Source organism: Talpa europaea (genome assembly GCF_964194135.1).
Source record: "Talpa europaea genome assembly, chromosome: 13".
Taxonomy (NCBI): Eukaryota; Metazoa; Chordata; class Mammalia; order Eulipotyphla; family Talpidae; genus Talpa; species Talpa europaea.
This window is the reverse complement of record NC_140080.1, coordinates 76,581,432-76,601,214: the sequence shown is the minus strand read 5'-3', so window position 1 is coordinate 76,601,214 and position 19,783 is coordinate 76,581,432. Positions and strand designations below refer to the sequence as shown.

The following is a 19,783-nucleotide window of genomic DNA, read 5'->3' as shown; positions in this document are numbered from 1 at the left end:
AACATGCTGTGAGTTTGAATTGTATTTTATTTGTTAAAGGCACCATCATACTTGCTACTTTTGGTGATCTTTATTAGGTCTCATGTATTGACTAGCAGGTCCCATTATCTCTACCTTATAAATAAGAGGCTAAGCATAGATATTTAGTGGTGGGTTTGAAGCTTTACTACAGATCCCTGGTGATTTCTTCTTATAGAATGATGTTGGAGAAGGAGAGTAAAGAAGATACATACGAAAAGAAATAATAGTCTCAAATATTTAGTATTTTCAAATGAACTTGAAGTTTATAGATACCTCCAAGAATGTGGCCCCATTGTGCTTTTCTGTGCAAACGACACAGCAGGTGGCTGCTGCCATTTCTGCTTGATAAGGCTGTGTACATTTGGCCTCTTGAAGATAAATGAGCTCACTTTGGGGTTAGGTCTATAGACAGATGATTGAAATTTGAGAAGGTGTTTATATATATTCAGGAGAGTATTTCTGCCACTGCATTTCTGCATGGGAGGTCTCAAAGGGAATGGATGGATGGAAATAGAAGGGAAGATTGGTTATGGGGAGGGAATGAAAGGGATTAGTTTCTATAGAGGCCAGGCAGGTGACCTAGTTTCACAGCACTAGAATATATATACTCTGATGGACACTTTTTAAAAGGGAGAAAGAAATCTTGGATAGAGGGCCTGGTTTATTTCCCAGCCACTTCACATCGAGTCTCTTTGAAGGGGTTTTCTGATCCCAAGAGAAGCTTTTATTTGATATATGTTTCATGTGCTGGGTTTATTTGGGGCTCAGATAATCACATAGAACAGTTCTGTCTGGATTACTCAGCATGCTCCTGGCCTCAGCAGGCTCTTTTGGGGGTCTTTGAGTTAAATAAACAAACATGGAATCTCAAAGACACACATGTGATCCACCAGTCATAAAGCCCTTTTCAGAGTAACTATTCTTATTTCCCTATGAAACTGAAAAACACTCTGTGCATCATCAACAACATTTGTAAGTGATTCTGTAAGACTTCTCTTTTGTGAGAGGAAGATAAGTAAAAGTATAAAGAGAAATATCAAGGAAAACGGAAAGACTGTATAGTTAGCAATACACAGAATTGTGTTAAATAGCTAGTAGTTGCTAAAGTCACCTTAGATTGACCTCTCTACAAGTTGTATTTCTCACAATTTCATCTGTCTTGAGCCTTATCATTAGGGATGAATTTCCTTAAAGATAGGGAATGTGCCCTATAAATGTTTGGATCTTAACATTCCAGGGAGTATATGTGTTTATATGTGTATCTTCCACCATGATTATATAACTTTGGGAGTATAGACCATGATTGTGTGTGTGCAAGTGTGTGTCTTCACATTTCCATCAACTAGCAAAAATCTGATTGGGGGCGATACTCAATATGATGCCTTGAAAAATGTACCTTCTATGGTTGATCATTATTACTTTCTAAACCAACAGGTTCTGGAATCAATCCATTTGTTTAATTATGGTTTGTAATTAGCAGTATGCATAATTATTGAATTATGCCAAATGCTAGCGCTTTTAGCGGTGGTTCAGTTTGCTCTTTTTTTAAATAATATAAATGGTAACTAAAAAAAAAAAGGGGATTGCATCCAAACTCTAGGTGTTTATAAATTCCATACTCAACATGCCAACCATGTTTCACAAATAATAGTGGATTCACTATAGGTATAGGAATAGACTGAAATATGTAGGATTTCAGAATTGGCATGAATGAGTAAATAAAAGGATGAATTAAATAGGACTCTCATTTTTATCCCTAGAACATTGGAACCAAATACTCATAGTTTTTGATTGAATAATATACATATATGGAAAAAATCAACATTTCTCAACTTGAACTTGTGCAAATTTTTCTTTCTTCCCTTTCTCAGTAAATGTGATAGCTATCTGTCCATCTGAAAGTGAAAGTAATTTGCATTTTCTTTCCTTATTGTCTCTCATATATCACTAAGTTCTATGGGTCCTACCTTTTAAACATATTGCAAATCTATCAACTTTCTTCTAAATATCATAGTACCAGTCACCGTCATTTCTCAGTTGGATTACTAAATATCTATTTTACCTTTCTAGTGTTCCACATTAAAATTCATTTTCTACATTTCAGCCAGAGTGAACATTACAGAATGCACATATAATGACATTACAAGGGAGTCCATATTACTTAAAAGCAATAACCATTTTAACCATTATTAAACATTTACTACACATAAGACACTATGCCATCTGCCTTCCATACATTAATTTATTGAATAATTGGAACAACTCCAGGATTTCATGTATTTGTTAAATATAGATATCGCATTTTCAAATTTTGAGAGAGAGAGTGATTTTTTTAAAGTCAGACAGCACAAGCAGTCTTATTTCAGATGTCTCACTCAGAAACATGACTCCATTAAGTATATTCATAAACCAATTTGACTTATCTCTTAGTTTTTAATCTGTCAATATTCTTTGGCTTGGATTTAGCCACAATGAAATTATCTAAGTCACCATTTTAAAAAAATAACAATAACTATTCTGTTGAATATATTTAAATATAAGCTTTGTCTTGTGTATTTTCAGAAGATGCTTATAAGACCCAAGTAAGAATTGATAATGAGCCGGCTTATTTGGACATCTTGGATACTGCTGGACAGGTAGGAGATTTTCTTAAGTCATTCTGATCTCTGAAGCCAATTTATGCTTTAAACACAAATACATTTACCAGAAAGCAGAAGATGACTTTATTCAAACATAAGAGCAAATTTGCAATAGAAATAAGGAGTTATACAAAAAAAGAACTGGCAGGGAAATATAACTCATTGCCAACCAAAATAATTCAACATTCACTTAACTTTGTAAGTGTTAAGTGTGACTGTGATATTGCCAATAAATTTTCATTTTTAAATTAATGAAAGAGGGCCTCCCTGGTGGTGCAAGGCATTAAGCACAGCACTGTGAAACTATTCTCAGCCTCTGCAGCATGATTTCTATCCCCTGCCAGCCACGGAGCTACCCACATGGTGCAGTAGACTCACCTGCGGGTCTCCTCAGCAGTGTATTTCAGTCAGTCTGCCTGTTCTGCTCCCCACTCTGTCTCTGGTGAATCCTCTTACCCTCTGCACCTCTAGCCTGTACCCCAGTTCTTTTATGCATAAATAAATAAATCTAAAAAAAATAAAATTGAATTAATGAGTTTTTTACTTTTTCTTCAGATGTATACAAAACTGTCCTAGTTTTAATTATGATATCTGTTAGAGAATTTCAGTTAAATATAAGAAGGTCTATTTTGCAAATGTGCTCATGGACCAAAGGTTAGGTAGACAGTTTGATGGGATGGGTGATATAACCAAGGTTTAGCATAATCTATTACACTATTTTACAAATCTGTAGATAATAGAAAAAGGATGAGGAGGGCTAGGAGAGAATTATTTGTGTGATACAAAAATAAAGATAGAACTAAAATATTACACAGCAATTATAAGTAAAACGGGAGAAAGAAATCAGAGTTAAAACATTTCAAAACCTTGCTGTGTTTGGAAGGAAGGTAGAGATTTTGTTTCAACTTTAAAATTTTAGTGCTGGATCAAGTAGTAGTACAATTAAAGACTTAAAAACACATTTAACTTAACTGGAATGCTGCAGTCAATATAGGAAAATACATTCTTTTCACATGCATGGGCTATTTATATTTTTTATTGATTTCTAATAAATTGCAAAAATGTGTCTGTAAGATTAATTATTCGATATATGTAGATTTTTACCTTGTGACAAATCTTTTTTTTATTTTATATAATTCTTAATCATTTTTCATTTTTGCACAATGTATGCATTTTAATTTTGGTTATATTCCCCATACAATTCCCACCCACCCCCCTTATTTTGACCCGAGTCCTTCCTCTCCCTGACACTCCCCTCCCCCGTAGTGTGTCTCTGGTTTATAGTTGCTTGTTGATTTTGATTTTTACTTTGTATTAATTAGTCTTTTTCTGGTCCCTTATTTAGGTTTTCTAAATTCCTTCTATGAATGAGACCATCCGGTATTTTTCTTTTTCTTTCTGACTCATTTCACTGAGCATGATCCCTTCCTCTCCATCCATGTTGCTGCAAACTGCATGTGTTTATCTTTTTTGATTGCTGAGTAATATTCCATTGTGTATATGTACCACATCTTCTTGATCCAGTCATCTATTTTTGGGCATATGGGTTGTTTCTATAGCTTAGCTATTTGTAAATGGTGCTGCTATAAACATAGGGGTGCAAATCTTGAACTTAGTAAAAATTAGTATTGATCAGAAGAAACGGGGTGAGAAGGATGGGAGTGGGGAAGATAATTTGGTGTTAGGTGAGTGGAACATGTGCCCATAGGGAGAAGTGTAAATATAACTGGAGAATTATAATAAAAAAGGAATATTGAAAGTGTGTGAGCCACTGGAAGTAGGTATTCTCTGTTTATTTTTACAAACTATATCAAAAGTATTTGAAATTTGAGAAACTCATTTGTTCCCAGGAACTTTTGGACAATAGACTTATTGGGGAAAAACTGTTGAAGTCATTGAGAATATTTACAATTGAAAAATTATTTCAGTTATTTAAAAGACCTGTCTTACCCAAGGGAAAGCACACATTTTTCTTTCCCCAGAGGAACTTTAGGTCTAATTGGAAGAAGTCTGAGTAGGTTAAATTTCACTCATGTAATAAACTACTTGTAACAACTAAAACTCTAAAAACAAAAAGACTATTTGGGAAAACAGTAAACTTACATTACTAAAAATATTCAGCTAGGTTTAAGCTTTAGAAAAAAGTTAAGTCCCTTGATTTTTAAAAGAATATTCATTCAGTCTACAAGTACTTGTTAGTATTTACCCAGTCGTACTTGCTGCTGATGTAATCATGAATACACAGGTTGTGTCTGTAGGTTTGGCTCTGTCAGTGCTAGGTCAGTGGGTGCAAACCAATGAGTTAACCCTTTAGATCCAAGCCAAGGTCTTAGAGGCCTTGTGTCCTTCTGCTATTCACCAAAAGAACAGGATGAAGCAGGTAACCCTTGGAATGAGGAGGTTGTCGAAACCTGTGGAGCAGACAAAGTCAAAGACTGGAGCAAAGCTCCCCCACCCCCCATGTAACCTGAAGTAAATCTGCTCCAGCTACTACATAGACTTGGGAACTAGAAAAATCATGAACAGTAGTTAACTACTTCAAGGCCCTGTGTTTATTTGGCGGTTTGTCTTGCAGCATCATCAGGGCAAAAGCTGATCAATATAGCATGTTAAAGGAGCATTTATTACTTGGATATGGCTAGAGTTGGAGAATATTACCTGTTTGTGGGTGAAGTGCTGAGTGATGAGATCAATCTGCACACTTCCCTTCCAGTGCTTTCTAACTAATATTTCATGCTCTGGAAACAATGAGAAATCTGCAGCTATACAATTAAAAGGACTGAAGGGTTGCATTTGTTGACCATTATCTATATTTCTAAGTTAGCCTCAACTGCAGCCACATATAGCGGAGGAGGTCACAGCAAGACTTGTGTGCTGAGTTGACAGTGCAGGATCATAGCCTTTAATTTTGGGAAAATGGGCCAAAGTCATGGTGATCCACTGTGTTAAAGTAGAAACACTTGAAAACAATTTACTCTTAATGTTACTGCAAATAGAATGTCAATGTATTCTTATTTTCCAAGTACATTCCTAGTTGGTTCTAGGTATAAATCAATTAATTCTTGTTAGTTCTTTTTATAGCACTGTCTTTTAGTCAGTTGAGCTCCATTGGATGGTAACTTATAAAGTCATCCAATCAAACTACTAGCTCTTCTTTTCCAGTATGGTGACTCTAAAACATAGCTGTAAAGCCACCTGTGATTTAAAGTATGCATGACGGGAAAGAAAATCACTATACAAAATAAGGCCAGAAACCAAACAAAAATTTCTTAGTGGTTAAAATAATGTCAAAAATACCTAAAATGAGATTACTGTGTTCTTTATAAACTTTCTAATAACAAGAGAGACTCTCAGGTTCTCATTCTCAGTCTATTTGCTATTAGAGTCAGATGTGACATGCTGTTTAAATATTTTTATTTCAGTTTACGACTTTAGGTAACAAAATTTCACAAGTTGATTTCTAGAAGCAAATACTTTTATAGTAAAATAAACTGACAACCTCTAATTTAGGAGCAAGAGAAAATTATTTTAAAATACAAGATGAAATACAAAAATATTTTAGAAGCATTATTTAGATGAATTATTTGCTGTAAAAGCAAGTGCATATATATATATATATATTCACACATACACACTTAGGTGACATATATATGCAATCATGATATTCATGATAATATTATTAAACTATCAAGAAATTATTAATTATATTTTTTTCAAAAATGTGTCATGAAAAGAACTGCTATGTGACTTTTTAAAGGATGTTGTAAATTTAGGTAGATTTCTATTAACTCAGAGAAATAGAAGTTGGATCATGAATTGCTTAAAAATCTATGAAATATACAGAGGCTAATCACATGTCCTTAGTTAATTCAGTGTATGTGAAATACAATTATGCAATATATGTAAATTTTTGTTGTACGTGTAGTGTATCTCTCACAGTCTCAACATGATTAATTGGGTATAATTTGGTTTATTACACTGGATTAATTGTTCCACAGGGATACAACATAAATAAAGTCACTGTAGTCCCTGACCTTCAAGAGCTCGCACTTTTATTTTGCAAATGTTTAAAAAAGGGTCTAGACACAAGCTAAAGAATGGGAGGTTAGACTTCATTGTCCTGTCTTTAATCCTATCACTCTTTAGTTTTCTCTCAAACAGTGAATCTTCCCTCTCAAACCATGTTTTAAGCATCTAAGCTCACCAGTGTGATATATATATACCATTGAGATTTATATTCATCATTTATATTTTTAGCTGAAAGTTGGCAATTGAATGACTAAACCTGCCAAATTGAAAAAAAGTTGATTTATACTTAGCATAAATGTACAAAGTAAAATAACTACCAAGATGTCACTAAAGTATGCTTTTGATAGAAATAGCTGAAAAACAGAAGATCATTCAATGACCATTCAATGATCATTCATTTTTCAGCTTACCAGTTGCCCTTAATTTAAAATATATCCTTCAGAATTCCATTTTTGTTGTAGTGGACAAAACCAGAATTTTGCATCCTAAAATTACGGCTAGGATATTGTACAAATAGAATTTTCACTAAGACTAGTCCTTAGCAGAAACTCTGCAGTAGAGTCATAAATATTTCTACTTAATATCCATATAAATGATGATAATTATAAATATTTAAATTTAGAAAGGGCATTAAAGGTCACATATTTAAGTTCTCTCTGTTTATAAATAAGGACACTAAGGCTCAGAAGAGGCAAATAATTTATCCGAGGTCATGAGTTTTCTAAATGCCAGAGCTGGAGTTAACCCACTGCTATGCCCAGGACTCATTCCTGAAACCTACAATCTAGTGGCTACATTGCCTCTTCTCATCTTTTGAACAGTACTGGATTATTCATGAAAAGTAATTCTTGCACTTTGTGTCAACTTTCTTTTTTTTTTCATATTATCATTGAAATTTTGAGTCCAAGTTGAAATTCAGTACAAAAAACTGGCAAAACAGTGGATCAGAAATCCAAGATGATAAATCAAGGCAGAGCCTGGGGGGATGGGGGGAAAGGAATGCTATCAGTATAAGTTTTGTTTAACATTGTCTTTACATATTTTGCACAGAGGTTTTATCTTTCCTAATTCTAATTCAGAGACACTTGTTTACATATTTTCTTAAGTTGCATTGTCAGTGTTACTAGTACATTAGAAAAGGATTTAGATGGTATAAATGAATAAAATGGTTGCATCTATTAGGCATCTATATTAAGGAACAAATTACTAGTAACAGGGTCAGTTTTTACCAGTTGCTACAACTCCTGTACAGCCATATCATGGAGAAGGGATCCAGTCAAAAATAAGTATTCAAAAGTGAATACAGGCATATGACATAATGAGAAATGAAGAAATTAAGTAAAATATTTATTGTCCCTGTGATTCACTTTCTTCCCAGCTTGAAAATAAGGAGCTTGAGTTAGATGTTATTTAAAATATTTGCTCTCTAACATCTATTTTTCTCAAACTGTTTCATTCATTTAATAGTGAATTGTTACTTATGAAACAATAATTATGCACCCCGAATAGCACTAGTAGCTGTTGATTCAAAAAAGTTTGGAAACATTTCCTCCCTTTAAGAAATTTTCAATCAAATAGTAGAGGTAAGATGTACGGGTTCATTAAGAGACAATGCCACTAACATAGAGATAATTCTCAATTAAGTTTAAGAATGAAAATCAGCTATTTCTGATCAGGTAAATTGATAATAAGAGGAGGATAGGACAAAAGAGTAACCCCCAACAAGCTATTGGTTTCAATGAGGAGGTATGTTGATACACACAACCTCCAATATCTGAGTCTGTACAAAGAAAAGTGGGTAATAGTGATGCTCACCACATAGGTAGGGTTAGGGCATTTCAGTGATAAAACCAAAGGTATTATAATAACTTTTCCTTTGACTTCTCTTTGTTCTTCCTTCAGGAATATAGTGATATCATAAATAACAAAACTTTTTCCCCCTGTGTTCTTTTGTGAAAATAGAAAATAATAGTAATTCTGGGTGTGTTTAGAGCTTCTTGTATCTCTAGAAAGTTGCAAATGATCAGGATGAGAATCAAAGGAAAGGAAATGGAAGACTGGATTCTTAGAACTAAGGCAAGGCTTAAAAGAATCGTGCTGTTTCTTTTTAGATTATATTTCTACACTTGAAGCCCAGGTTTACCAGGGCACATAAATTGTAATAAGAGAAAGAAGTCATATCCATAAATAATGACATAGATTTGGCTGGAGTGACCTTGGGTCCTGAGTATGGTGAACAGAAAAAGGTTGAATGTGAAATACGTGTAGTCCTTATATATTTCATATTATACCAAACTTTAAATAAATTAATCTCCTTTTTAAGATCAAATAATTCTCTAAGTGAGAAATTTTGTCTTATTTTTTATGTCACTGACTGTGTCCAGTGTCTTATTAGGTATATTGGGTATACTGTAGATATTTCTTAGTCATATAGCTTTTTCCATTAATTGGGTGAAGAAAAGACTATACCTGTCCCCCTTCCCCCCCTGCCCTGTTTGGTTCAAGACTCTTGGTGAACTTATTTTCTGTTAAATCTAGTTTTAATCAGAAGAACCTTTTAAAAGATCCTGGAAAATAAGTGTATTGTGTTGCATTCTGTTTGAAATCCAGAAACAGATGGAGTTTGGGAAAACAAACTTCTCTTTTAGAAATCAATTCTGTAATTAGGCAGCAGAGTTGTTGAAATGCTCTCATTCAAGGGAGTCGGATTATTTTTTAGACCAACAACTGGCAAGCAGCATGGTGATTTTGCCTTCACTGAACAACTAGAAACAAACTGTGACCAAGAGTTGGAAAATATATTGCCTTAGAGCCATTAAGTGCTTTCAGAATAAGTAAGAAACTTCTAATCAATACAATTTGATAAGGATACACTTAGTATAAAATTATCCTGGAGATTGTAAATTTATCTGTACCCTAAACATACTCTGAATTCTGCATTCTTTTTTGATGCAAAAGAAATTGATTATGAACATCTCATTCAGAGATTACTGAAAGTCATAGGGGGTCTATGTTGGAAAGGCAGTTTGAAGCTAAATGATGAGTCCACCCACTAGGCTAACAAGTATCTTTAGTGCCACTAAGAAATCAAAAGGCATGTTTTTCCTACTAGATGCCTAAGCCAAAAATTTTGCACCCTGCTCTCAGCTTTGAAGCAAAACTGTTTGACTCCCAAAGGCTTTTCAGATAAACACACTTTCATACCCTAAACATAATACTTCTGTGAATTGCTCTGACATTTATCTAGGTTCTTCCAGCTTATTATCCAAAAATGCTGTTCTCTCATCCTGAATCCATTCAAGTTTTAAATGAAAGCTGAAATTTCTTATCTAATGATATTCAAAATGCACATTATCAGTTACATTTTTAATGGCTTATGCACTGAGTCCCTCAAAGGATAAAAATAGTTTTAAGAACATTTTAAATGGGTTTCCCATACCCACTTGCTTTGTTGTATTTTTTCCTATTGTAATTCAGGAAAGACCCATTTATAATAAAATGCAAAGTGCTGTTACTTTCCATGTGGAATCCCAACTTTGATTTCAAAGTCAAGTTACAATTCTGGGAAACCCACAGTGCTTCGTGGTAGACTAGTTCATTTCAGGCAGGTTTCATGTATATGTTTGGTAGTGGTCTCTGCCTTTTTAGTTACCCAGGCTCTCACTCCTGATTTTTGCTCCATTTTTCTCATACCTGAGATTTTACAGAGTAAAATGTTGAGTTATAGAACAATAAAAAACAGACAAAACACAGGTGACACATTATTTTGTCTAAAAAATCATATTGAGCTATATCCAGCCAAATATCATCTTCTCATTAAACCACAGAAAGTCAATGGAATCAATACATTTTCAGGAACTCTGGTGCCAGTGCTATGTGAAAGGACTGCGAGGTAATACTATATTAGTCAGGGCTCTCCAGAGAAACAGAACCAATAACTATCTTTATTCATATCAATATGGATTGATAGGAGGATATTTATTATAGTAATTGGCTCATAAAGTCATAAAGGCCAAGAAATTCTACCATCTACTGTTTGCTCACTGGAGAATCAGAAAAGACTGGTGTACATTCAAGTCCAAAGGCTTAGAACTAGAGGCCTGATGGTGCAAGTCCAGATCTGAGTCCAAAAGCATGAGAATCATGAACTTCAGTGTCAGAGGCAGGGGAACTTGAATGTTTTAGCTCAAGCAGAGAGATTAGGTATTCCTCCTTCCACTGCCTATTTTGCTGTATTTGGACTCTCAGCAAATTTAGTGACACCTACCCGCAATAGGGAAAGCTGACTGCTCTACTCAGACCCCTAATTCAAATGCTAATCTCTCCCATAAACACTATCAAAAATATATGTAGAAATAATGTTTTACCAATCATCTGGGCATCTCTGAGACCGGTCAAGTTGACACATAAAATTAACCACCTCGGGCCTCCAGTGGCGCAGCTGTTAAGCGCTGGGTTGCGAAGCTGCCTGCAGCCTCTGCAGAGCAGGCTCAATCCCCAGCCGCTGTGCAGTGAGGGTCCCACATGGCACGCAGACCTCTCCTGCTGAACCCACTGCTCCCCTCAGCAGTGTACTTTTTCACTCTGACTGTTCTAATCTCCACTCTGGCTCTAGTGAATTTCTCACCCTCCAGTGCCTCTGACTGTACCCAGTGCTTGTATGAATAAATAAATCTTAAAAAAAAAATTAACTATCTCAAATACTATTTGGGGAGTATCTTCTGCTCATTGGTATCAAATTATCAGCTGACTTCATTTTAATAGCTGTGGTAGTGAGAGAGAAAAGTTTGCTTCTTCCACTTTGTGACTGGGAAACCATAGGAAATTTTGCCTAAATATAAATAGTGACATACTTGGTTGCTCCAGTCACATGATTTTAATTTTTTTAATAATAAATTTTATTTTTATATTCCCCATACAATTTCAACCCCTCCATTCTTACCCCAATCCCTCCCCACCCTCCCCCTACACCACAAAAAGTGTCTCTGGTTCATAATTTTTGTTGATTTTCACTTTCTTATAGTTATTAATTTTAAATTTTAACTGTAGGGTCAAGTCACTTATGGAATCACATGCACTCACAATAGATCAATGTGCTGGGGCCATTACTATTTTCTTTTTTTAATTTTCTTTTATTATTTTTTAATTTTTAAAGATGTATTTATTTACACAAGAACTGGAGTACAGGCCAGATGTGTGGGAGGGTCAGAACAGGCAGACTGACGAAATACACTGCTGAGGGGAGCAGCAGGCGAGACATGAGAGGTCTGCCACGCCATGTGGGTTTCTCCCTGGCATGCCGGGAATTGAACCCATGTGCAGAGGTTGTGGACAGCTTCATAGCATGGCGCTCAACCCACTGCACCACTGGGGAGGCCCCATAGCTATTTTCTTGACTTGGTCATGGATGTCATGTCTACTCTGTTATCCTTGCATTCCACTTGTCAAAGGCTAAATGTGTGCTCTAAACTGAGAATCTAAATCTTAAAAGAACTTTAAAATAAAGGTGATTGAAAAATATGCACATATATATTTTGAGAAACAATAATACAAAAATTAATCTTATTTTATCTGAAGTAGTAATGAACAATACTTTTTTGACATTAACGAACTGCGAATAACTTTGATGACTATATGTTAGTTTACACTATTGGTATAGGTTCAGCTAAGAAAATAATAGTAGGGATATATCACAGCTTATAAGTATTTTAGAACTGATATCAATCTTCATGAGGACTTGTGATCAATTAGGATTGCTAATGTTGCCAATAACTAAAAAAAAAAAAAAAAAATGCCCCAAATCTTTTCAATTGTAGATCCCTGATAGGATTTATGCCCATGTAAGTTTTTTATGATGTTTAGCAATACAGAATTCTGTCACAATTCTTAAATTCCTCTGAGGTAGTCCTCAGAATAGTGAAACTTTATATAAAGATTTTGTGTCCTTGGAAATCCATCACAGAAAAGCAAAGTTTGAATAGGACTTGAGACAGTCTGTATAATATATGTAAGTAAGTTTTGTGAGTATTTGTTATTGACATAATTTACTATTTAATAATATCCTCTTCTATTCCATTATTTGTCCAGTAGGACACAGTCTCATTCATATTTTCTTGGAGATTTACTTTTGCTAAATTTGCTAATGAAGAGGTAACGGGTGAGAGTTTCATCAAGTGCTCCACAGGCATAACGATCTCCATAGCAGTCATGTCAGAAATTAATCAAAAATTTATGTACATGTAATAAATGATTGAGTTATTTTCATAAGTTGCAATGCCTTTACCAGGATGTTGATTGCCTTTGAAATAGGTAATCCTCTAAGCAGTTGTTCATAGTGCAAGAAAATGATGGACTTTTGTTAATGCAATAATTTCATCATATGAATTAATCTTAAATAGAGTGCAGTGATCTAAATCTGATAAATAATAGATCTTTGTAGCCTATTAGCATTGTGACATCCTAAACTAGGTCTTTGTAGGATAAGGTAATAAAGTATCAGTGTTTTCCGCCTTCCCCGTTAGGATTGATGATGGATCTGTGGTCCTGAATGCATGCCTGATGATGGGCACCTGGAGTAGCGTGTGGGCATACGTAGATAGGATTCACTTGGGCTAAGACTGGGCTTATAAGGGTGGTGTCATGGGGATGCCAGAGGAACAGCAGCACTAGCAGAGAAGCAGAGACCACGAGAGAACGTCAGAAAGCACGAAGATTTTCTGGGGGGCTAGGAGGCCTGCCAGCCACCATTCCCCCCCACCCCCTGCACCCCTGCCTGCCATGTACCTGGTAAATCCCAGTAAAGCCTGAAAAAGCCACCGAGGCCTCAGGAAGGACTCCTTCTTTACCCCATCTGCTCCAATCAGAACCTGCCCTGTGTCTTCCTGCCGCTACAGTCTTCAATACTGTTTTCTTTTTTTCAAAATATAATTGATTCTTCCTAACATGTAAATCCCAGAGTAGACTGATACATGAAATTTTTCAATTACATAGCTGTTATTTAAAATTTAGTATCTTTTAGACTCTAGTGTGAAAGCTAAAATTGTTCAATTATAGAGTTTGAGTAATGGCGGTTAGCTTGTAATACTTATCATTATATATTATGATACATACATTATACATACATATATACACACATATCTATGAGTGTGTTTAATCTTTTTTTGTTTTGGTGAGGTTGCTTTCCCAATCTTTTTTTTTTTTAATGATTTATTTATTTATTTATAGGAGCACTGGGTACAGTCAGAAGCACGGGAGGGTGAGAGAATTCACCAGAGCCAGAGCAGGGAACAGAACAGGCAAACTGATGAAATACAGTGCTGAGGGGAGGAGCAGGCATGGCAGGAGAGGTCTGCGCGCCATGTGGGACCCTCGCTGCCTGGTGGCCTGGGATAGAACCGGCGCTGCACAAGGTGAAGGCAGCTTCGCAGCCCAGTGCGCAACCACTGTGCCAGCATGGGAGGCCCAATGTGTGTTTAATCTTTATTTTTTTAAGATTTATTTATTTCATTCATTCATACAAGAACTGGGGTACAGGTCAGAAGCACGGGAGGGTGAGAGAATTCACCAGAGCCAGAGCGGGGAGCAGAACAGGCAGACGGACTGAAGACACTGCTGAGGGGAGCAGTGGGCAAGGGAGGAGAGGTCTGCTGTGCCATGTGGGATTCTCCCTGGCTGGGGGGGAATCGAACTGGTGCTGCAAAGGCTGAGGACAGCATCATAGTGCGGCGCTCAACCTCTGCGCCACCGGGGAGACCCTGTGTTTAATCTTTAACCAGAAATATGTTTAGTTTAAATTTTTGAAAGTTTTATAAAAGTATTTTATTTATATAATCTTTAATTGATTTCCTCAACAATGATAAATTTCCTATAGTGTTTAACTCAAGCAGTTAAATAGTCAAAGTAAGTCTGAGATTATCTCATAAACAATAAAAATAGCTGATTTAGTCAGCAAATTTGATGAAAAACCGAAGCTGTTTACATATGAAAATGGACACAAGGAAGTTACTGGAGCAAATAAGAGGAGTTTTTTCTTACGGAGCTTGGCCCACAGTAGAAGTTAGGTGAAAACTAAAACTAAACTAAACTTGGGCCTCCCCGGTGGCGCAGCGGTTGAGCGCTGGGTTGCGAAGCTGCCTGCAGCGTCTGCGGCGCCGGTTTGATCCCCCGGCTGCTCCCCGGCCACCTGAGGAGGGTCCCACATGGTGCGCAGACCTCACCTGCCGCCCGCTGCTCCCCTCAGCAGTGTACTTCGGTCCTTCTGCCTGTTCTGCTCCCTGCTCTGGCTCTGGTGAATTCTCTCACCCTCCCGCGCTTCTGACTGTACCCAGTGCTTGTATAAACAAAAACAAACAAAGAAATATAAGTAAAAGCATGCCTCTAAAAAAATAAATAAATAAATAAAACTAAACTAAACTAAATGAGTCCCTGCAGCTGTACCAAGGTGAGCTGGCCAAATATGGAGGCTGAAGGTTAACAAAGGTGGTAAGATAGCATTGAGATATTAACCTTGAGTTGTGGGGTTTGACTGGTGAGAATGTATATAGCAGGGTGGAAGGTTGGCAAACCTAGAAGTACTCAGTGCCTCTATTCCCTCTCAGAGGTACTGGCAGGCTATGAACATGTGACAAGATGGGACTGAAAAGGTTGGTCTGATCTTACTGAGTCAAGTTAATCACTCTGAATTTTCTTCTTGGACTAATGGGAAGTTTTTGATGAACAGTAACAAAATTGGAGTGGTGTATTTAAAAGTTCACCCTGGAATAATGAAGAGAAAAAACTGTTTAAGGACAGTATAGAATAAACTGTAGTTATCTCATTAAGAGATATTTTACAGAACTGCCTGTAAATGAGGGTATCCTAACTGTGTGGATGGAGAAAAGTGGAACATTCATTCATTTCAGATGTAGAAATAAGGATTCAGAAATTTTCCAGAGTTACAAACCAGGCATTATTGTTATGATTTGATTGATCTCATATACAAATATTTGTTCACAATCAAGTTATAAAGCTGTCATATTTAATTTAGTGTCAACTTAAGATCTGTTAAGGTTATTTTGCAATAAAAACACTTTTCCTCTAGTTTTTATAAAAAGTACCATCAGTATGCACCGTATTATAGTAACTTGTTCTTGGAGTTCTGTGCTTCTATGTTCTACTATATTAACTCATTCTATGATTGTCAGAATTGATATACTTAATTCAGCATCAGAACCAGCTCCTGAATGCATTTGTAATCAGGGGAAGATTAACAATTTTGGTTTGGAATTTTCTGTATCTTTTTTTTTTTTTACATAGATCTAGACCCTCGGTCTTGGATAGAACACTAGATGAGAATCGCTGGAAAGCTGTTGCAAAAATTACATTTTAAAACAAAATCTAGGTCTAGTGTATAAACCTGCAAAATTTCCATATTGCTGCTATTGAAATAAAGGTTTTATAAGAAGTTCAGTTTATAGACCATTTTGCCTTGCAAAAATGGGCAGTTCCTGGCTCCCAGGTTTGATTGGAGTCCTATTCTCCTGTGACAGAATAACACTCTGAGATTGCTGCCTGTAATACTAGGAGCTCTTTTAGCAGTTCCCAAGTTCCCAACAGGTTAACCAGTGGCCCTGATCCCTCTCTTAATTCACAGCATGGATGTTGGTGCCAAATTAGTCTTTCCTTCACATGCACTTCAGCTTTCTCCAGTATGCTTGCCAAGAGTTGGTGGTGTTTGCTCCTCATCCAGTTTATCCCAGTTTACATAATGTCATAATTACATAATTTAAGTAAATTACATGAACTGATAAAATACTGTGAGAAGATATTCAACACTTAAACTAAATTGAATGCTTCAAAATGGTATGTTAACATTGAGTCTCAGCTCCGTACCTCTCAGATTGTTATTGAAATAGTGATGGGTAAGATGGTTTCAAAATTTGGCATTAAAAAATCTATGATACTGAATCATAATGGATTCACAAGTGTCTTACATTCTTGCTCCATCTAAAAGATATCAAAACTTGAAAGCATAAATGATGCATTATGGATGTTTTGTGCAAAAATACAACTCTATTTGGCAGACTTATTTTATCAGAGGGGTTGTTGGCTCACCATCAAAGATTGGATAATGAATATACATTTGAATGTTTTACATGAAAATAAAATGTTTAATGTATGTATCATTTAAAATTATTCCACTCTTTTAACTGATGCCATTTAACCAACATAAGACCAGATCAGGCTTTCTAATTGTTCCTAGGAGTATCTGGCCATAGAACAGCTCAAGCATCAAATATTCTTTGAATTATCAATAAACATCCTGTCGTCTAGATCTTTACTTTCCTGGGCTGGAGTCTGACTTCCCAGATTTTCAACAGTCTCCACTTTACCTCCCGCCAAACCAACTTCTAACCAACTTGTTCTCATCTCCTCTCTTACCCGTCTTCCATGACACCAGGATTCCTTTGTAATTTGTGACACATATTAGGATCAAACCTTTCACCTCTGTCTCATACTGCCTGTTGTAAATAGCTGGAAATGGAGTACATCTGTTCTTTCTGGCATTTTTCCTCTGTGAAATACCGAGAGAGTAATAATTAAGATAACACCAGGTGCAAGCAAACCCTCATCCAAAAGACTGCTGTCTGGTGCCCATTGATGGTGTAGCTCCTTGGAATAATTAAAACAGGCAATTTGACCACAGATGCATTTCTTTTGTTAATCATCAGGTCATTAGCCATAATAAGATAAATCTGTGATTAGAGTCACTGACGCAAACCAATGAAATGGAGCAGAGAGAGAATCACATTTCAGTACATATTCCACTTATTTCTAACCTTTATCTTATGCCATAAAATCTAAACAGTCTGTTGGAGTTATAGATACACTATCTAGATTGTCAAAAATTCAGCAGAATGACAGCAAAGGGAAAACACATAGAGGAATAAAATAGAACTTATTTAGTGATCACTCTCATTCCTGGAATACTGAGCCAGGGTTGTCTGGATTTCTGGGGCTTTAATCTATTTCTTTCAATAGTCAGTGTTCTCCAGCAGGGCTGTGGAATGTGTCTAGGAATTATCCTGTGTGGTGCTAAAGGAGACAGATCTTTCCCATTTGCTAATGGTTACCTCAAAACATGAAATAGTCTAGACTGTCTGATTCCAGAGTAATTCAGTTTCATATTAATTATTTCAGAATAGGTAAATCCATAGAGACAGAAAGTAGATCACTGGTTACCAAAATCTGGTGTTGAAGGGGAATGAGGTATGATTTCCTATTTGCTTGGGTTTCCTTTGAAATGATGAGGATGTTCTGGGCTTAGTGGTATTGGTTGTACATTTTAGTCAATATACCGAAATATTCTGAATTATACACTTTGAAATGGTGAATTTTATGAGATTAAGTCTCAACTCAAACACTAAAGTTTAATAAGTGCATCCTAAAAATCAGGTGATACCAGTCAATTTATGACAATATCTGGGGTAGAGATTCAAGCAGAAGACCAGGGAATAGAGGTCCTAGCCTCTTCCTGATGCTGACTTGCTGTTTCACATAGGAAAGTCATGAAATCATAAAAGGTGATGAGAAGTGGAAGGACTTTGTGGCCCTTATGTTCAAATCATAATCTGACAGTACCCTCTTTTTAGGAAAAGTTTTGCATCAACTTCAACTCCAAAGAAAAGTTGGTTCATAATCAAGCAACTATTCTTCCTGTATAATCATGGTCAGTGTCATCACAGTCAACTGGCCTCCTGCCTCTACGTCAGCCTGGTACCTTTATGTATTTGTTTTATTATTCATCTGTCAGAAGTTTAGGACATTCCATCCTCTACCTTCTGCATACAGTTTGGATCTTAGCTGCATTAGTAATATTACAATGAGCAATTTCAATCTGTGGCTATATATATTATAGTCTATATTTTGAAACAACTTGAACTGTGGTATTCTACCAAAAGGTCTTTTTTGATCCTTTGATGACAGTTTATCTGATTTCCTCAAAGTGTATAAAAATATAACCTCTTGTGTCCCATCTTAACCTCTTTTTATCTAACGTGAGGACAATAATGCCCTTCTTGGCTCTCTAAGCTCCACATGTTGCCTGATGTAAAATGTCTGGGTATCTTTAAGAATACCAATAAATATATTTATAGGTACAATAAATACTATTTATTGTGACCTAAATCTGCTGGTCAGAAAAGGAAAATGGTATATTAAAAGATGGTAGAAAAGATGATAAATATAATGATTTGTATTTTTGAGGAAAAGTTTGAGGAGGAAGATTATAGATAGCTTCTCTTAAAGGAAGGATAGACTACATTTGATAATTGACAAGTGAAGTTAAGTCCCTCCAAACTGTCTAGTGTAGTTTTAATAGTAGGGAGTAAATGAATGAAAATTGTATTCCTTAAAGAGCTTAGGTATATTATGTATCCAGTTCACGAACATATTCAGAATACCAATATATTTTGGCTATTGTTTTATACTTAGTAATAATACACTTCTGCTTTTGACTACTCCTTTTTATTCAACATAAATTCTCAAACATTTCTGCATGATTCTGGGCAAGGACAGGACAGAGTAGGACAATTCCTTGTGTATTGACTGTTGTTTGCACAATCCTTAGCAACATTTCAACTGGCAATGCTGTCAGTAAGTGAGGAAGTGCCTTAGGAATGGCTTTGCTAAAATTATATTTGAGATCATAGGATTTCTCTTTGTTCACTAGTAATGAAAACTCACTGTGAGTATTAGAAAAAAATGTGTTTAGAGTTTCGCATCAGTCCTTTAAAACCAAAGGCCCAATCCGCCCATGAATTGGGTTTATTCTAGAAAGACCTTTTTGGTGCTGTACATCAGAAATCTCAAGACTCAGTAAGGAAAGCTGTTTAAAGGTTATGTGGTGACATATGACTTTCAGACAATTTTAAAAAGGAAAACAAAAATTAAAATATATTTAGCTTCAAGCTAGTAAGGAAAGGTTGAAAACCTAAGAACTAATCAAGTCTACATAGAATGGAGCTTGTGGATGTGGCTGCATCTTGAATAAGAGGAAACATTCTTCATAAGATATATCATGTACTAGGCCAGATTTTTGTCATTTTTCTACCTGG

At 35.8% G+C, this 19,783-nt stretch overlaps 1 protein-coding gene across 1 annotated transcript in view; it reads left to right on the top strand.

Annotated features, from left to right (window-relative positions):
- Positions 1-19,783, top strand: part of RIT2 (Ras like without CAAX 2) — a gene marked incomplete at both ends in the record, with an annotated part of 346,669 nt that overhangs the window by 134,714 nt on the left and 192,172 nt on the right. Inside the window, one exon of the mRNA XM_084252173.1 lies at positions 2,584-2,657. Coding sequence (XP_084108299.1) covers positions 2,584-2,657 — 74 coding nt within the window. The remainder of the gene's footprint in view (positions 1-2,583; positions 2,658-19,783) is intronic.